Here is a 16101-nt window from a genome sequence, read left to right on the forward strand (position 1 = left end):
AATGTTGATTTAATACCAACGTGTGACCAATGCAAGACATTAAGGTGGTTTGGTCATATAGAGAGGATTGTACTGCAAAACAAAGACGTGAAGAGTGAAAGGGTTGAAAGCAACAGTGCATCCTTGGAGAGGGGGGTGCAGAAAGGGTAGGCGAAATGGAGAGTACACGTTGCAACTAACATCTTGTCCCTTTTGCCTATGCACCGATATTGCACACATATACAAAAGAGGTGGTCTTTGATTAAATGCATGACTGGCACCTTGCTTAATTTGACTCTGTCTGCAGATAGTGGTGGTGGAGTGGAAGAGAAAGACTGGGAAAGTCAGGGGTGGATGGAGTTGATGTAATATAAAGAAGAACATTAAAGAGCAAAAGACAGTATATTTGAGTGGTATAAGAATTAGTCTTTCCTATTTCTTCTTTTTTTTTCCTGCACTCTGAATAACTATTTACCACAAAAGGGGAAAGCATCATGGGTATGTATATACTGTATATATGCTAGCTCTTTTTAGAAAGGTATAAACACAAGTTAATCGAAAAGCCATTTGCCCTATAGCATCATTAAAATATGGAAATGTTCTTGGTTATTGTATGCGTGGAACGAACTACCATAATAAAATGCAGGTATTCCAGTTTTGCCAGTTTTTTGAACTGGTTGAATAAATAATTCAAGTGTACCTTTTCTTTTATTGTATCTAGCACACATTTATTGCTGCAGAAATAGTAAATAAGTAGTAGCACCCACAATTTAACTTCTACTATTTGAAATATGTTTTAACGATTAGGTTAATGCACCCTACCTAACAGTCAGTGACTGTTAAATCTATTTTTCCTTGCATTTTTTCACCTAAGCACCAGATGGCATTAGGAGCAAAGTAATAAAATACACAAGATTTTTTTTTAACCCAGCATATTGTTCCAAAGAAAAGTTATCCAAACCCTCCCTGCATAAGGGAGCCAACAGCCATATTACTGTCAAATCCTATAGAATAACATGGAAGTCTATGAAAGCTAGTTCTTTTGCAATGTAGTTATGGTCTGTCCTCTGTAGAATTAAATCTGCAGTTGTATGTCAAACCAAAAAGGAAATTAATTCTCTAAATCCAAATCTTCCCAACTTTGTTGAATTTTCAACAAAAAATATTTATCACTATTCCGCTCACCTTGGCTAATCTCCAAAAAACTAAAGAAGATGAAATCTAGTTCATTCTTAAATGGAACACCTTCAGAAAATCCTGGGCAGAACCTTAGACTTGAAACTCAAAGAAATAAAAAAAAAAAAATCCCAGAACAAGGTTATGACAAACCACATTCATACTTTGGCCAAAAAAAATGCAAAGTTAGAATAGAATGGAATGGAATGGAATGGAATGGAATAGAAATAGAAATAGAAATAGAAATAGAAATAGAAATAGAAATAGAATAGAATAGAATAGAATAGAATAGAATAGAATAGAATAGAATAGAATAGAATAGAATAGAATAGAATAGAATAGAATAGAATAGAATAGAATTTTTTATTGGCCAAGTATGATTGGACACAAAAGGAATTTGTCTTGGTGCATATGCTCTCAGTGTACATAAAAGAAAAGATATGTTCATCAAGAATCATATGGTACAACACTTAACGATTGAACTTTATGTTAAGGGAATCTTTACCTGATCATCAAACATCTAAGAATAATTGAAGAAATATGATCCTCTTTGCTCTTTTCCACTCCTCCGTGGTTCATAATATTACAGCTGCATTTGTATGATACACTGAACCAAACCAGCCACCCACATTAGCCTAGTAAATTATACAAGCCTAGCTTGTATGATTATAATATGATTCAGTGTGTCATAGAAATCAAGAAAATTAGGATGAAGAAATTTAAATTAAATTAATGTTTGTTAAGATTATAATCCAGAAACATCAGATTCTTCCTGGAAAGTAAATGGGGTTGTACCCTATTAGTACTTGGAATAGGAGACTTATCAAAAAGTCCCCAGGGTTTAGGACAGATTGAGGGCCACAAAACATTCTGGAAGATGGGAATGGACTGTCACTATTACAATCCTGCCAATTCCATAGACAGGTTCATAAGATCAACAAGAATTAAATTCATCTTGAAGGAGATTTTACCTTTGTTGTATTTAACTAGTAACTACTTTACTTTTGACACTTTAACTGTGTCAAAATTTTGCTGGGCAAGAAAGGACAAGTGACCCAAGGTTATTAAGAGAGTTGTATCACATATTCAAATTTTGTACCTGAGTTTCAGACAGCATACTAAGCTATAACCAAACCAATTGTGTTTTGGCTTAGTGTTTTGTGTAAATATGTAACATGTACCGTTGCAGGAATTTATAATGCATGCATATAGTCAATAATAAAATGATCTTAGAATGTTGTGGCTGCAGGTTTGGGACTGACCCAGGAAGAGGAGAACTTACCCAGAAAGATCTGGAAGGCTTAAAGGCTCAATAGTAGGGGAAATGCCCTTTGAAATAACTACAGGCAGAAGCTATACTGTTAAAACAAGGGCTCCTTTCCTCCAGAAAGTGTGGTTTGGGGGTGATTTTGTGTCCCACATAATCCCACAAGTCCAGGACAAGACTTGGTGGAAAGGCAACTTGGAAGTTCATGGATATCTCCAAGTGGGATAAACTACGGTACCAATATAAGAGGAAAATTTGCATCTCAGGATTGAACTGTAGAGTCCTTGGTACCCTCTGAACTTGGTTGCTTGTTTGCAGACATTTTATTACCCAGCTATGTAAAATCTTCAGTACACTGATGATATAAGCTGCCTGGAGTAGCCCCACACGAGATAGGCAGCAAATAAATTTAACAAACAGATAAATATCTGGTTGGGTAAGAAATGTCTATAAGCAAACAACCAACTTCAGAGAACACCAAGGACTCCACTAAACAGCTCCAGGTTATCAAGACAGGCTTCATAGCACCATCAGGAAGCACAATGGAATTGTGAAAACAGCCTGGTCTGCCTCTGCAAACTTATCGAGTTCCCAAAGGTGCTTTTTCTTCTTTTTCTTTGAAGATGTTTCACTTCTCATCCAAGAAGCTTCTTCGCTCTGAAAAAAAAACAGTAACTGTGAGAGGAACCTTGGAGTCCTAGTGGATGATCACTTAAATATGAGTCAGCAGTGTGCGGTGGCAGCCAAAAAAGCTAATACAGTCCTTGGTTGTATAAACAGAAGCATAGAATCAAAGTCACGTGAAGTATTAGTACTGCTTTATAAAGCCTTAGTAAGGAATACTGCAAACCTGGAATACTGCATTCAGTTTTGGTCACCATATTACAAAAAAAGATGTTGAGACTTTAGAAGAAGTGCAAAGAAGAGCAACTAAGATGATTAAAGGCCTGGAGACAAAAATATATGAAGACTATGAAGACCAGTTGCAGGATTTGGGTTTTTTTTTTTTGTTTGTTTGTTTGTTTGTTTTTAAATTTGATTTATATGCCGCCCTTCTCCGGAGACTCAGGACGGCTTACAGTGCATTAAGCAATAGCCTTCATACTTTTGTATATTTTATACAAAGTCAGCTTATTGCCCCCACAAACTGGGTTTGGCTAGTCTAGAGAAAAGAAGGACTGGGGGGAGATGATAGCAGTATTCCAGTATTTGAAAGGTTGCCACAAAGACAAGAGGGTCCATTTAATTTCCAAAGCACTAGAAGGCAGGACAAGAAACAATGGATGGAAAGAAACTAAACAAGGAGAGAAGCAACCTGGAATTAAGGAGTGAGAACAATTAACTAGTGGAACTAGTGCCCTCCGAAGTTATGGGTGCTTAATCACTGGAGGTTTTTAAGAGACTGGACAGTCATTCGTCTGAAATGGTATAAGGTATCCTGCTTGAGCATGGGGCTGGACTAGAAGACCTCCAAGGTCCTTCCAGCTCTATTATGATTGATTGATTGAACCCGGGTGACTGAGAATCTCCACAGATAAATCTATCGAGGCTTTTCCTTTCCGCGAGGCCCTCTAGGGGGCAGCAAAGAGCAGCGACACGAAATCTCCCACCTGCTGGCCCGGCCGCTGGGAGGAAAAGGAGGCGGGGCCGAAAATCAGCAGCACACCTGAGCGAGACTTGGCTTTGCTTTGCCGGGGCGTCGCTGAGGGAGGAGGAGGAGGAGAGTAAATGGGCGGCGGCAGCCGCAGCAACAGTAGCAACACCACGGATGCTCTTGGACGAGCGCTTGGAGCGCCCCGGGCTGCCTGAGGGAGCTGCGTTGAGGTGCTGAGCACCTGCCCGGCCGGCCGGGAGCAGCGGCGTCGTTCTTCGTGGTTTCGTTCGGGCTCTACCTGCCATGCAGCCGGCGGCTGCGGCTGCGGCTGCGGCTGCTGCGGCCCCGGCGCCGTCGGACTCTGCTGCTGCCTCGAACGCCGCTCCGTTGGAGCCGAGCGAAGAACAACTTTCGCGGTTGGAAGCGAAGCCGCTGCCCCCGCTGCTCCGTGAGTTGAGTTCCTTCGCGAGCCGGGCGGTGCTGTGCCTCGCGCCGGTCTACCTGGCCGGCTACCTGGGGCTCAGTACGATCTGGGTGCTGATCGCCTTGTTCTTCTGGATGTGGTGGAGAAGGAACCGGCGAGAGAAGCAGTCCCGGCTCTTGGCAGCCTTCGGGCTGGTTGAGGATGAGAAGCAAGCCATCAGCCAAGGAATCGCCCTCCAGCAGCTCCCGGCCTGGGTGAGTAGCGCAAAACAGACTTTGCTCTCTCTTTCTGGCCTGAGGAACAACCTGGGAGCCGAGGGACTTGCTTTTCTGGAGCCAGTTCTGCAAATGAGCCCCTGGACCTGGTATCCCCAGAGGCTTTAGTTGGCTCCCTCTCTGTTCCTTGGTACCTGGCATTAAATAGTATCCAGTAGGGAAAACTACCCCCTCCCACCAAAATAGTCTATGTGCCACCTCAGGTGGGAGTCTGGCAGTGCAATGGTTCTTGTCCATCATTATTCTTTATTTTTGGTGGGGGCGGGCTTGCCATTCTCCATTGCTGGTTTGGAATTGTCAGGGGGACACCTGACAAATTAACGTGAATCAAAACTGTGATTTAAGTATGGTACTTGCTTACTGATCCTACTCGTCAGAAGTAAGTTAACAGAGTTGGAATGAACCTTAAAGGTCTTCTAATCCAGCGGTCACCAACTGGTGATCCGTGGACCATTGGTGGTCCGTGAGAAAATTTTGGTGGTCCGCAGAAAAATTATTTGCATTTTTTATATTGCACTAAATCAGGGGTCCTCACTATGGCCCCTGGGACAGATACGTGCAATGAATGTTTGTGTTGCTGCAGAGAGTTTCCCCCTTCAGGGTCTTTTTGTGTGGGTTGGAGGGGGACAGAAATTCCCACTTGGGGTCACCAGCCTCCTGGTGCAGGGCTTTGGGCAAAGGCTGGAGGGAAATGCCGCTGATGGCAAAGAGCCGGAAGGCCTTGTTCCAGTGGGACTGCATCATGGCCTGGAACTGGTTGACCATCTCAGCCCGCTGAGTCTCCAGGTGCCTGTACCTGGCCTTGCACTGCCGCAGGTCTTCCCTCTGCTCAGAAAGCGTATGCTCCTAGTCCTCAGTGAGGTGCTTCTGCTGAGCCTCCTTCTTGGCCACATCCAATTTGAACTGAGCCAGCTGTTTTGCCAACTCCAACTGCTTAACTCCAACAACTGCTTCCTGTTGGAGCCCTAAGGAGCCTGGGCGGGGAGGCAAGGAGTGGCTGGGAAGGGAAAGGGCGAGTAGAGGCCAGTGAGGCACCCCTCGACGTGAGTGATATTGAGTTGGCCACGCCCACCTAGTCGCATGGCCACCTAGCCACGCTTGCCCAGCCAGTCATTAGGCAGATCATATTAGTGGTCCGCAGGATTTAAAATTATGAATTTAGTGGTCCCTGAGGTCCGAAAGGTTGGTGACCCCTATTCTAATCCAAGCTCCTGCTCAAACAGGAGACCTTTATACCATTTCAGACAAAAGGCTGTCCAATCTCTTCTTTAAAACCTGCAGTGTTGGAGCACCCACAACTTCTGAAGGCAGGTTGTTCCACTGGTTAATTGTTCTAACTGTCAGGAAGTTTCTCCTTAGTTCTAAACCCTTTGATTAGTTTCCATTTGTTACTTCTCATTCTGCCCTCCGGTGCTTTGGAAAATAGGTTAACTCACTCTTCTCTGTGATAAGTTGCCTACTTTTAATAGGATTCAGAGTAAAACATGGGGAATATATTGCAGGACATTGATTGGAACCCAAGGACTTGCAGTGGCATTGCTAGGATTGTGGGGTAATTGGGCAGAAAGTCCTCTGAGTTCCATGCACACACTCATGGGTGCTTTTTCTCTCAATGTCCCATCTCCAATAAATATTGACATCTCTGTCTCTTTCCTTAATATTTACTAGTGTTGGGCTGTGCTGCAGATGAGATCTCATTAAGGTGTGGATGAATGAGAGAATAGAATATGTGATGTTGAGTAACTTCAGTTATTTTCTGGCCTAGAAAAACAGCAATGAATATTCTTTAACTAAATCCCAACTCCTGGTGATTTCTTGGACGCATCCATATAGTTCAGTTAACAATAGTGTGGAAGTGGCTTGCCATTGCTTTCTTCAATATGCTTTTCTATTTCCCAGGCTAGCTTACAGTCCAGCCTTTGCTGGAGGTCTCTTATCCAAGTGTAAAGCAGGCTCACCCTCTTTAATTTCCAGACACAGACAAAGCCAATCAGTTGTTGCTGATAAAACCAGAATATAATCAACAAAAAGCTTAAGCCTCCTAAACTGCTTCCAATGATCCAACTGTAATGGCACCTTGGGAGAGGCAGAACTCTTAAAGTCTAGGCCATTACCAGAAACTCGTCTCCTCAGCCCTCCAGTGAACCCATCCCCTTTGTGCTTCAGTGAGAAGACCTCAGGGAGTCCTACCATCTGGTGAGATAGAAACATGAGGTAGAGACTTCCAGAAGGTGTCCCACAGGGTCTTCATTTGCCAGACAAAGAAATTTGATGGGCTGAAGTTTCCCCATAGTTGGTTGCAATTAAGTAAAAAAACCCAAAAAACTGTATAAAGTAAATTAGTGGAACAGAAAATCTGTTGATGCATATGTTTTGAGGAAATGGGAGTGGTGATATATAGATGCAAAATTAGTTGATGTAGAATGCATTCCGAAAGGACTATCATATATAAGAAACTCAACCAAATGATTGTTTTTAACTTTGTACTTTACTAGATGCATATTTATATTTTTTAAAATTAAGATAACTGGTTGATTACTTGTATAGCCACCCTCTGCCAGTAGTTTCTGTTTCACAGAGTTTTAACAAGGACTACAAATCCAGAATACCCACCAGAACCATATGTGGTTGTTATTAAGATCCCATACTAGGACTGGAGGGATTCAAGTTCAAGTCCACTTTCATTGAGTAGCTTTGGACCATTGAGTAGCTTTGGCCCAATCCTTATCCCCCAACCTAGTTCACAAAGTTCTAATGAGGATAACATTAGAGAGAGTTGCGCCATGGATGTTGCTTTGAGCCTGCAGTAGAAAGGCACCATATACAGGTAGTCCTTGACTTACAACAGTTTGTTTAGTGACTGTTCAGAATTACAATGGTACTGAAAAAGTGACTTATTGCCGTTTTTCATATTTACGGTCATTGCAGCATCCTCATGGTCAGATGTTCAAAATTCAGACTTTTGGCAATTGAGTCATGTTTATGATGGTTGCATTGTCCTGGGATCATGTGATCCTCTTTTGCATCCTTCTAATAAACAAAGTCAATGGGGAGCCAGGTTTGCTTAACAACTGTGTTACTAACTTAACAACTGCAGTGATTCACTTAACAACTATGGCAAGAAAGCTTGTAAAGTGGGGCAAAACTCACTTAACTGCCTCGCTTACCAACAGAAATTGTGAGAAAAATTGTGGTCATAAGTCAAGGACTATCTGTCCATCAAATAAATAAATAGATTCCATTAGTCAGCTCATGAAAGGGTCTGTAGAAAAATATTTCGTGCTCCTTAATGTCAGCAGAAATGTTACAGATTTCTGGAAATATTCTGTTCTGCTTCGTAATAAAGGGGTGGATGTAGAAATAAGAACATATTTAGAAAATTGTCTCTAGGTTGTTCAGTCATGGATTATTGAGTAAACCAAGTTTGATTACATCCATTCAATATGCTAAGCAAAGCCAAAGAAATCGTATTATAGCTTAATGCAGTGTATAAACCCTGACTGCCTTAGAACTGGTAACTTTTGACTGCCTGCTCAATTAAATTTAGGGTGCAATGAAACAGCTGCATAGTTATTTTTATTGTGTTAACATCTTATTTACAAATATCGTATTATTGCAGTACAGGATTTGCTAAAGTAGTCAGCTTGGATGGGAAAGTTGAATGAGGTTTTTAAAGACCTCCTGAGACCTATCAGGTCTTATGGCTTTGAAAAGTTTTGAGTGTCAGATTTAATTCATATGGGCCTTATGCAAAGAGCATTCCTTTAGCTCTTTGAACCCGGAGCTGTTTCATGAAGATATAAAGCTTTCAAAGGAATTCTTTCTAGAGATATTCCAGAGCAGGTTATGAAGGAATCTGATCTTAAAAACCCGACAAACCTGTTAAATGGTTATGGGTTTGATATGTTTTTGGGTGGCAGGCTGATTGGGAATCTTTTTCAACAAAGCAGTCTTAATTTCTTTCAAAAACAGAAACAGGGAAAGAGTAATAATAAGCAAATACTCATTGGGTCCTAGATTTACCTAAATCTCAAGCACCGGGCACATGGTAAATTTGGCATTTAGACTTTGAAATCCTAACTGATCCAAATACTTCACATCTTAGAAAACAGCCTATCGAATTACTAATGTATTTCAAACGTCTTTTTTTCCTGCCAACTTAATGTGAAAGGTTAAGTACAGCTTTCCTTCTCCTTCTGTATAAAAGCTATGTAGTAAAGAAGAAAATATGGCCAATTATGAACTGTTGAGTTCGTTATCATGCGAATGTAATACTTTCAGAACAGAATGCCTCAGCCTGAGGACCTCTCTCAATTACACAGAGACAATACAGTAGCTGTTACACCATTAGTGTGAATGTAAGTGTAGGGTAAATAAAGAATAATTGTTTCAATGAGATCTTTTAGAGCTGGACTTGCCAACAACTAATGAACTTTTCACCTAGTATTTTAAAAGATTTTGAAGCTTACCTACAATAAGGTAAAGGTTCCCCTTGCACATATGTGCTAGTCGTTCCCGACTCTAGTGGGCGGTGCTCATCTCCGTTTCAAAGCCGAAGAGACAGTGCTGTCTGAAAACGTCTCTGTGGTCATGTGGCCGGCATGACTAAACGCCAAAGGTACATAGAATGCTGTTACCTTCCCACCAAAGGTGGTCCCTATTTTTCTACTTGCATTTTTTACGTGCTTTCAAACTGCTAGGTTGGCAGAAGCTGGAACAAGTAACAGGAGCTCACCCCGTTATGCGGCACTAGGGATTCGAATTGCTGAACTGCTGACCTTTCGATTGACAAGCTTAGCATCTTAGTCACTGAGCCACCACGTCCCTTTTTTTACCTACAGTAGAGGGACCCTTTTCCTTGGAATAAAAAGCAAAAAAATTGATTCACTGGAATGATCACAAAACACCTGTTTTTTTTTTTAATGCATTCTGTTCTTTTATACTATACCAGCAGTATTTGCTTGTGTTATGAACTAGTTAAGATCATGAGTGGCATAGTCCAATTCTGCCTGGGTGGGCTTCATCCTGATAGTCCATCTGGAGAGAGATATACAAAGTTATGGGTGAGATCAAGAACAAAATGAAGCTTGCACTCTGTGTGACTGGATAAACCACATACAAATACTGTACAAATCAAGCCCACATTTGTATCGATTCATATGGCATATTCTAACAAACACTCTTTAAAACTGCCTTAGGTCAAATATTTCTGTTGCTCTGCTCCTCTGTTACACGTGAGGAACACTGAGGCTGAGTAAGAAATACCTGGAGTGCTGTAAATCAGACATGGCTCATCATTTCGTTTACTTTGGATTTTCGTTTTGCTTTACAAAGCAACCTTGTGTGAATCGCTTTACCATTAGGGACTGGTTTGTTTCCTACTTGCTTAATCTAGTTTACCTGATAAGGTGGAAGTATACTTAATAGAAAGAGAGTGCACATGTTTATCCATAAGTGACTTTTGCTTGGTTGAGTAGATCTTCTCCTATGCAAGTAGAGTACAGCTTGTCTCTTCCTCCAAAGTTATTGATGAGAGTGGGAGTGGGACTCTGGTCTTGATCAGTAGCATTTGATAGCTTCTTGCAATGGTTCCATCCTATTAATGACCTTTTTTACTGAGTAACAAGAAACTGTAGCAGTGAAGATATTGCATTTTCTGCTTACACCTATAATTTTCTCATGCTTCTACAACAGATCATGGGCAAGAGACTTCCTAGGTTCATTAGGAGCTAACTGTCCATGCAGGCATTCCTATAAAGTAGAGTGATAAATGAGAAATGCCATCATTTCTCTCATGGATCTCTAAAACAGGGTACTGAATTTAATTCCTGAATTCCACTACCTCTTGGACTATCCTTTCCCTCCCATCAAAGATCTTGTAATACCCGCATCACATTCTGTGGTGGGTTTCAAAAATTTTCGCTACCGGTTCAGTGGGCATGGCTAGGTGGAGGGCATTTGACTGAGTGGGCGTGGCCAACTTGACATCACTCACACCCATGCCCACTCAGTCACATAACACCCCCCACTTAGCCATGCCCACAGGAAAAGGTAGGAATTTTTTTGGAATTTCCACCTATCTACCCCCGCCTTCCCTTTGCCAGTTGCCCCATTTTCCCTCCTTTAGCAGCCCTGGCCCTAGCCCCGCTTCCTCCATCACCACCGCCTCTTTGTTCAGGCTGCTTACCTTCCATGTGGCTGGTCCAGAGTCCAGAAGGCAAGCTAACAGGAGTTTTCGGTGGCCCCCAGCCAGCTGCTGCTGCTGGAAAACAGCTGGCAAAGAAGCCTCCCAGGCGCCGCCTCTTTAAGAGTTGCTTTGTGGCTGCGGCAGCTAGCTACAGGTTGCCGAAAAATATTGGAGGTCATGGAAAAAGCTGCTGCTGTCGCCACCATGTTCTTCATGCATGCACATCCCATTGGACTTGCAAGGCAATGGGATGTGCATGCGTGAAGAACATGGTGGCGACGAATATGGCGGGCGTTGTGAGTGGCGACCGGGGGACCGGGGAACCAGTTCAGGGGCGTGGCCAGCAGCCATAGCTATTGGTTCAGCGATCTTGGCCAAATTTCCGCCAACAGTTTGCGTGAACCGGTGCGAACTGGCTAAATACCACTTCTGATCACATTTAACATCAGCTTTTTCTCAAATTAAGATTCCACCCCCCCTTGTCTGAATTGTATTGTCTATGGTGTTAATATATTTATACATGGAGCCAAACTTATAAATGTTGTAAGCATATCTTTGAGAATTGGGGTGAAAAAAAAGGAAGATACCTATTGTATATCATGCACTCACCCATTTACAGAGGAAGAGATTTGTATCTACTATAACCTCTCTCCCTCCCTTTGCAATCTTGTGCAATTTGTGTTGCAGGATTTGCTAATAAGTGATTATCATTTTTATTGAATTTTGCTGAGAACTGATCTCAACCTGCCATTTATTTTATTTTTCTCACAAAGTCGCTACCCATGGTGGCATACATTCCTTGGTTTTATTACCATATATCCTTACATTTATCTGATTTACTCACATAAAATGTAGATAGTCCTTGATATACAGCCATAATAAAGCCCACAGTTTTGATTGTAAGTAAGTTGTGATGGTTGTAAAGTAAGTCATCGTGTGACCATGTCTGATTTTATAATATATTTTTCCAGCAATTGTTAAATTGCTGCAGCACCGCAGTCATTACAGAATGCCGTGATCATTAATTGAATCCATTGTTTGCTATGCGGTAATTTTTCCAGGAACTGGATATAAACACTGATTTCCAGGGGGAAAAAAACATCAAAACCACAGTCATGTGACTGCGGGATGCTACAAATGGCTGTAAATGCAGGCCGACTGCCAAACACCCAAAATGCAGTCATGTCACCATGGGAGATGGATATTGCAACTTCGAAACTGGATTGTAAATCCCGTTCTTAGGATCTGTCGTAACTCTGAACCATCTCTAAACAACCAGACATAAGTCAAAGACTAGCTGTTCTATATTTTTAAATAAATACAATATATACATCTGTATGTTTGTGTACATTAACACACACACACACACAGATGGGGGGGGAGAGAGAGTTCATATTCATCATACTTTCAGGGTGAGCAAGTGTATGCAAAGTGCAGGAAGAGTAACAAAGTCACCAAATGGACCCATAAATATTTACCTTTCTTATTTAAGAAAGCTTAAATAACAGTTATCTAATTGTAATATTTAATACAATTAAAAGCAAAAATATTATCCCCTAATCTTAATTTAGATCAGACTTCCAGTTAATTCTACAGTGGTTCTTTTTTTTTTTTAAAGAATGTGTGGCCCTTTTAATTAAGATATTTGCTCTCCATCTTTAGGGAAAAGCAATTCTATTTACTAGTATTATCTTAAGATGTAAATACAAAATAGGCCATTTATTGTTGCTCATTTTTAATAAGTTGAGAAGATGAGCATTTTATCTGTACAGTAAATCTGGTTTACTATGAAGAGTTAGCCTAAGGCTAACAAGGTGAAATAAATCACTTTATTTCACATTAGTGTGGGTGACAAACATTGAAGGTAAAGAAATCCCAGTATTTCAATGATCTCCACCCTGAAATGTGTGAGAACCTGAATTGCATGTTAGGTATAATTGTGGACTTCTGTAGATGCCTTTATCGTGATTTCTGAATAGTTCGTTGATCTACTCCAATTGACTATTCTCAGAAGAAGAAGCTGTCAGACAGAAAAACAAAAATAATGTTTTTCCGAAGTATTACTTAATTGACTTTTAACTGGAAATTCCACAAATTAAATTTTTCCTTCCTTCCTTCCTTCCTTCCTTCCTTCCTTCCTTCCTTCCTTCCTTCCTTCCTTCCTTCCCTGTTTCTGGAGGCTCTGGTAACTAATAATCAAGTTCCCATAAAATAAAAAGCAGCCCCCTCAACCTCAAAATGATAAACAGAAAAACAGAAATTAGCTTGCTTGTATATAAAATGTTGCCCTCTATTACAAAGCTATAGCTATTTCTTGGAGTTGAATTAATTTTGTCTTCAATTTTCAGTATGGAGCTTTGTTTTGTAACTGTAACTGTCTCATAATGGATATAAATCTGAAAATGAAATATATTTTGTAGGGACATTTTTTATATTTTTATAGAATCATGCTGTATTTCAGACTTTATAATAGTCCTTTGTTAGTCCTGTCACTTTACTTGCATCTTGTGTATTAATTCTCATAGTCCAGTCGTTTTTCACTTGTTTCTTCTTTGCCTTGGTTTCCAGGTGCACTTCCCAGATGTTGAACGGGTAGAATGGCTGAACAAGGTAAGGCATTGGATATGAAAGGAGCTTTTATCTGATAAACGTAAGGCTGAAATGTTTCTGCTTCAAAGTTTGCTTTGTAACTTGGCTGCTGAATCAACCATGAATAAGCTTGTTTGCTCTAGTTAAGTGGCTGGGGTAAATTGGATATCATTTGTATCACGTTCAGGGTTTGCCCTGAAGTTTGTTTGATCAAAATTCTCTTCTGTTGAAAAAAAAAAACATTGCCATCTGCCTTTGTCGGGTTCTTTCCAAAACAAATTGTGCAGCAATCTTTGTTACCAAAACTAACTAGCCATAGCAATTATGTTATAACGTATGCTCAGTACTGAAATTTCTTAGGCAGATATTAAAACTGACAATTCTCCAATGTTGTCTTCTATTCTACTATCCCCTGGTATTTCCGCATCACTTTCTTCTTTTCAACCACAGTTAAATCTGGTGTGTAATTTGCCAAGACTATCAATTTGAATTCAGAAATCCCACAATATTTAACCTGCTCATTTTCATCTAAAGAGAGTACTATCACTTTAGAAACATAAAGACTTTTACAAAGTTAGCATTCTGTCTTTAAAATAAAAAGGGTAAACAATGGTAATATACAAGTGTTGATTTTAGCCTTTTGTTGTTTTATGACTAGATTGTTGAACAGTTCTGGCCATATTTTGGAGCAATTATGGAAAAGACATTTAAGGAAATCCTTGAACCAAAAATCAGAGGGAAGAATGTACATCTGAAAACATGTACATTTACTAAAATCCATCTTGGAGATAAGGTAAGGTGATCTCTTTGAAAATGACTGCCACATCCAGACTAATTTTTCATGACTATATTTTCTGTGTCTACATAGGCTTAAGATATATCTGAATCCATTTATTTTAATTTCTGATTATTTGTGGTACAGTGATTTCTGATATTCAGTTTCTCAAATATAGCTGTAATAAAATGGTCTTGCTCAAACCCGTTCCTTAAATTACTTGACTAAAAGATAAGAAGTGTAGCTGGGTAACAAAGAGTAGATGTTTGTGCAAAAGGATTGTGAACTTCTGTCCATTTTATTCAAAATAGGTATTTGTTTTCAGAATCTTTCAGATTATACTTGAATCCTCAAGATGTTAGTAATAAAAAAGAACAAAAAGATGTTGCAGCTATAAAATCTAATTCCTGCTAGAAGTTAGAACTATTCTTATGATGTTTTCTCCCACCCTGTTCTGAATGTGTAATTACTTAACTACTTGTCTCTATTTACAGGGGTTATCAATGGTAAAGAAAAATCTTCTTTCCATTCATTATTCACTTAGTTTCTGATTTTATTAATATAAAAAGAGCAAAGATCCTTTGTTAGGTATTTTTAAAAATGCACACAATAATATTGAAAGAAAATGCTTTGCATTGTCAATTCAATTTATTAAGGACTTAATTTTGTTCAGTAATCTTAAATTGGCATCTGAATTTCTGTTTTCTTAGTGAGTTTTTAAATTTTGGATGTCTTCCTTTTGTTGGTTTCAACAGCTAACATTTTTAGCTGGCTGAATTTTAAAATGCAAATTTAATGGCTGCAGTACAGCCTTCCCCCAAATGATGCCTCCCAGATGTGTTGGAGAAAAATCTTTCAACTCCCTGGTGACCGGAAGTGATATCAGGTTTAGTTGCAATACCTCTGAAGGGTAGCAAATTAGAAAATATTCTGTATTTTATTTGGCAGAAAGAAAACAAAACAACAGGCAGGAGATAAAGATTCTATAATCTTTCTCTCCTGCTCATTATTTTATTTTCTTTCTGCAGATTTTTTTTTAAAATATGATGGCTCTAGCTTGACTTTTGGCTGTTGTTATCTTTTTGTGCTAAGATAAATGAGGCTTTCTCATTGCTGTATTAATAATACTGCTGCATGCTTTTCTTTCAGTGCCCTAAAATTAAAGGAGTGAAAACCTATACCAAAGAAGTTGATCGAAGACAAATAATCCTGGACTTGCAAATATGGTAGTATAAAACTGCATTGTTTCCTATGGTTTATCATTGGGAAAGGGCTTCACTAATAAGTAATGAACAGTGAATTTTTCTGTGCATCTTTTGCTAACAGTGATTGCTTTACTTTTCCTAAAACAATTCTATAAAAATGGAATAGAGACAACTTATGGCACCGCATGACCTCATGGAGGATATATGGACCTGCAAAGGTACATTTATCATGGTGAACATGAGTTTAGAGAGGTATTTCTTTAAGTGTCCAGCATGCAAACAAATTAATACAGATGAACGTTTGCTTCAAATGGGAAAACTTAGATTGAGACCCTCCAGGAAGGATAACAATTGCAGGCTATATTTATAGAAAAAAATGGGCTGAAATAACACTGATAGGATGCCTGCAGTTTGTTAGACATAATCCATATTTAGCAGAGAATATGCATCTGATTAAATCAAGATGTCACGAATATCTTGAAACAAAAACAGAATTATTGAAAAAAATCTTAGGTGTGGTATTCACTATGAATATAGCAAAAGTTGGTATTTTTGATGTGAAAGGTTTATTGGACTTCTGTCTAGAAATAGATTAATGATTGGGCATGTAATTATTAGTAATTAGTAATA

The 16101-nt window shown here is 39.6% G+C and overlaps 1 protein-coding gene across 1 annotated transcript in view; it reads left to right on the forward strand.

The window, feature by feature from the left end:
- Positions 1–4319: 4319 nt before the first annotated feature.
- The window catches only part of ESYT3 (extended synaptotagmin 3), a 43055-nt gene continuing 31273 nt past the window's right edge, over positions 4320–16101 (forward strand). Inside the window, exons 1-4 of the mRNA XM_070957064.1 lie at positions 4320–4694; positions 13471–13512; positions 14150–14284; positions 15416–15492. Coding sequence (XP_070813165.1) covers positions 4320–4694; positions 13471–13512; positions 14150–14284; positions 15416–15492 — 629 coding nt within the window. The remainder of the gene's footprint in view (positions 4695–13470; positions 13513–14149; positions 14285–15415; positions 15493–16101) is intronic.

The sequence above is a fragment of the Pituophis catenifer genome, unplaced genomic scaffold (assembly GCF_029215685.1).
Source record: "Pituophis catenifer annectens isolate HBS135680 unplaced genomic scaffold, rPitCat1.0.hap2 SCAF_1, whole genome shotgun sequence".
In the NCBI taxonomy this organism is placed as follows: Eukaryota; Metazoa; Chordata; class Lepidosauria; order Squamata; family Colubridae; genus Pituophis; species Pituophis catenifer.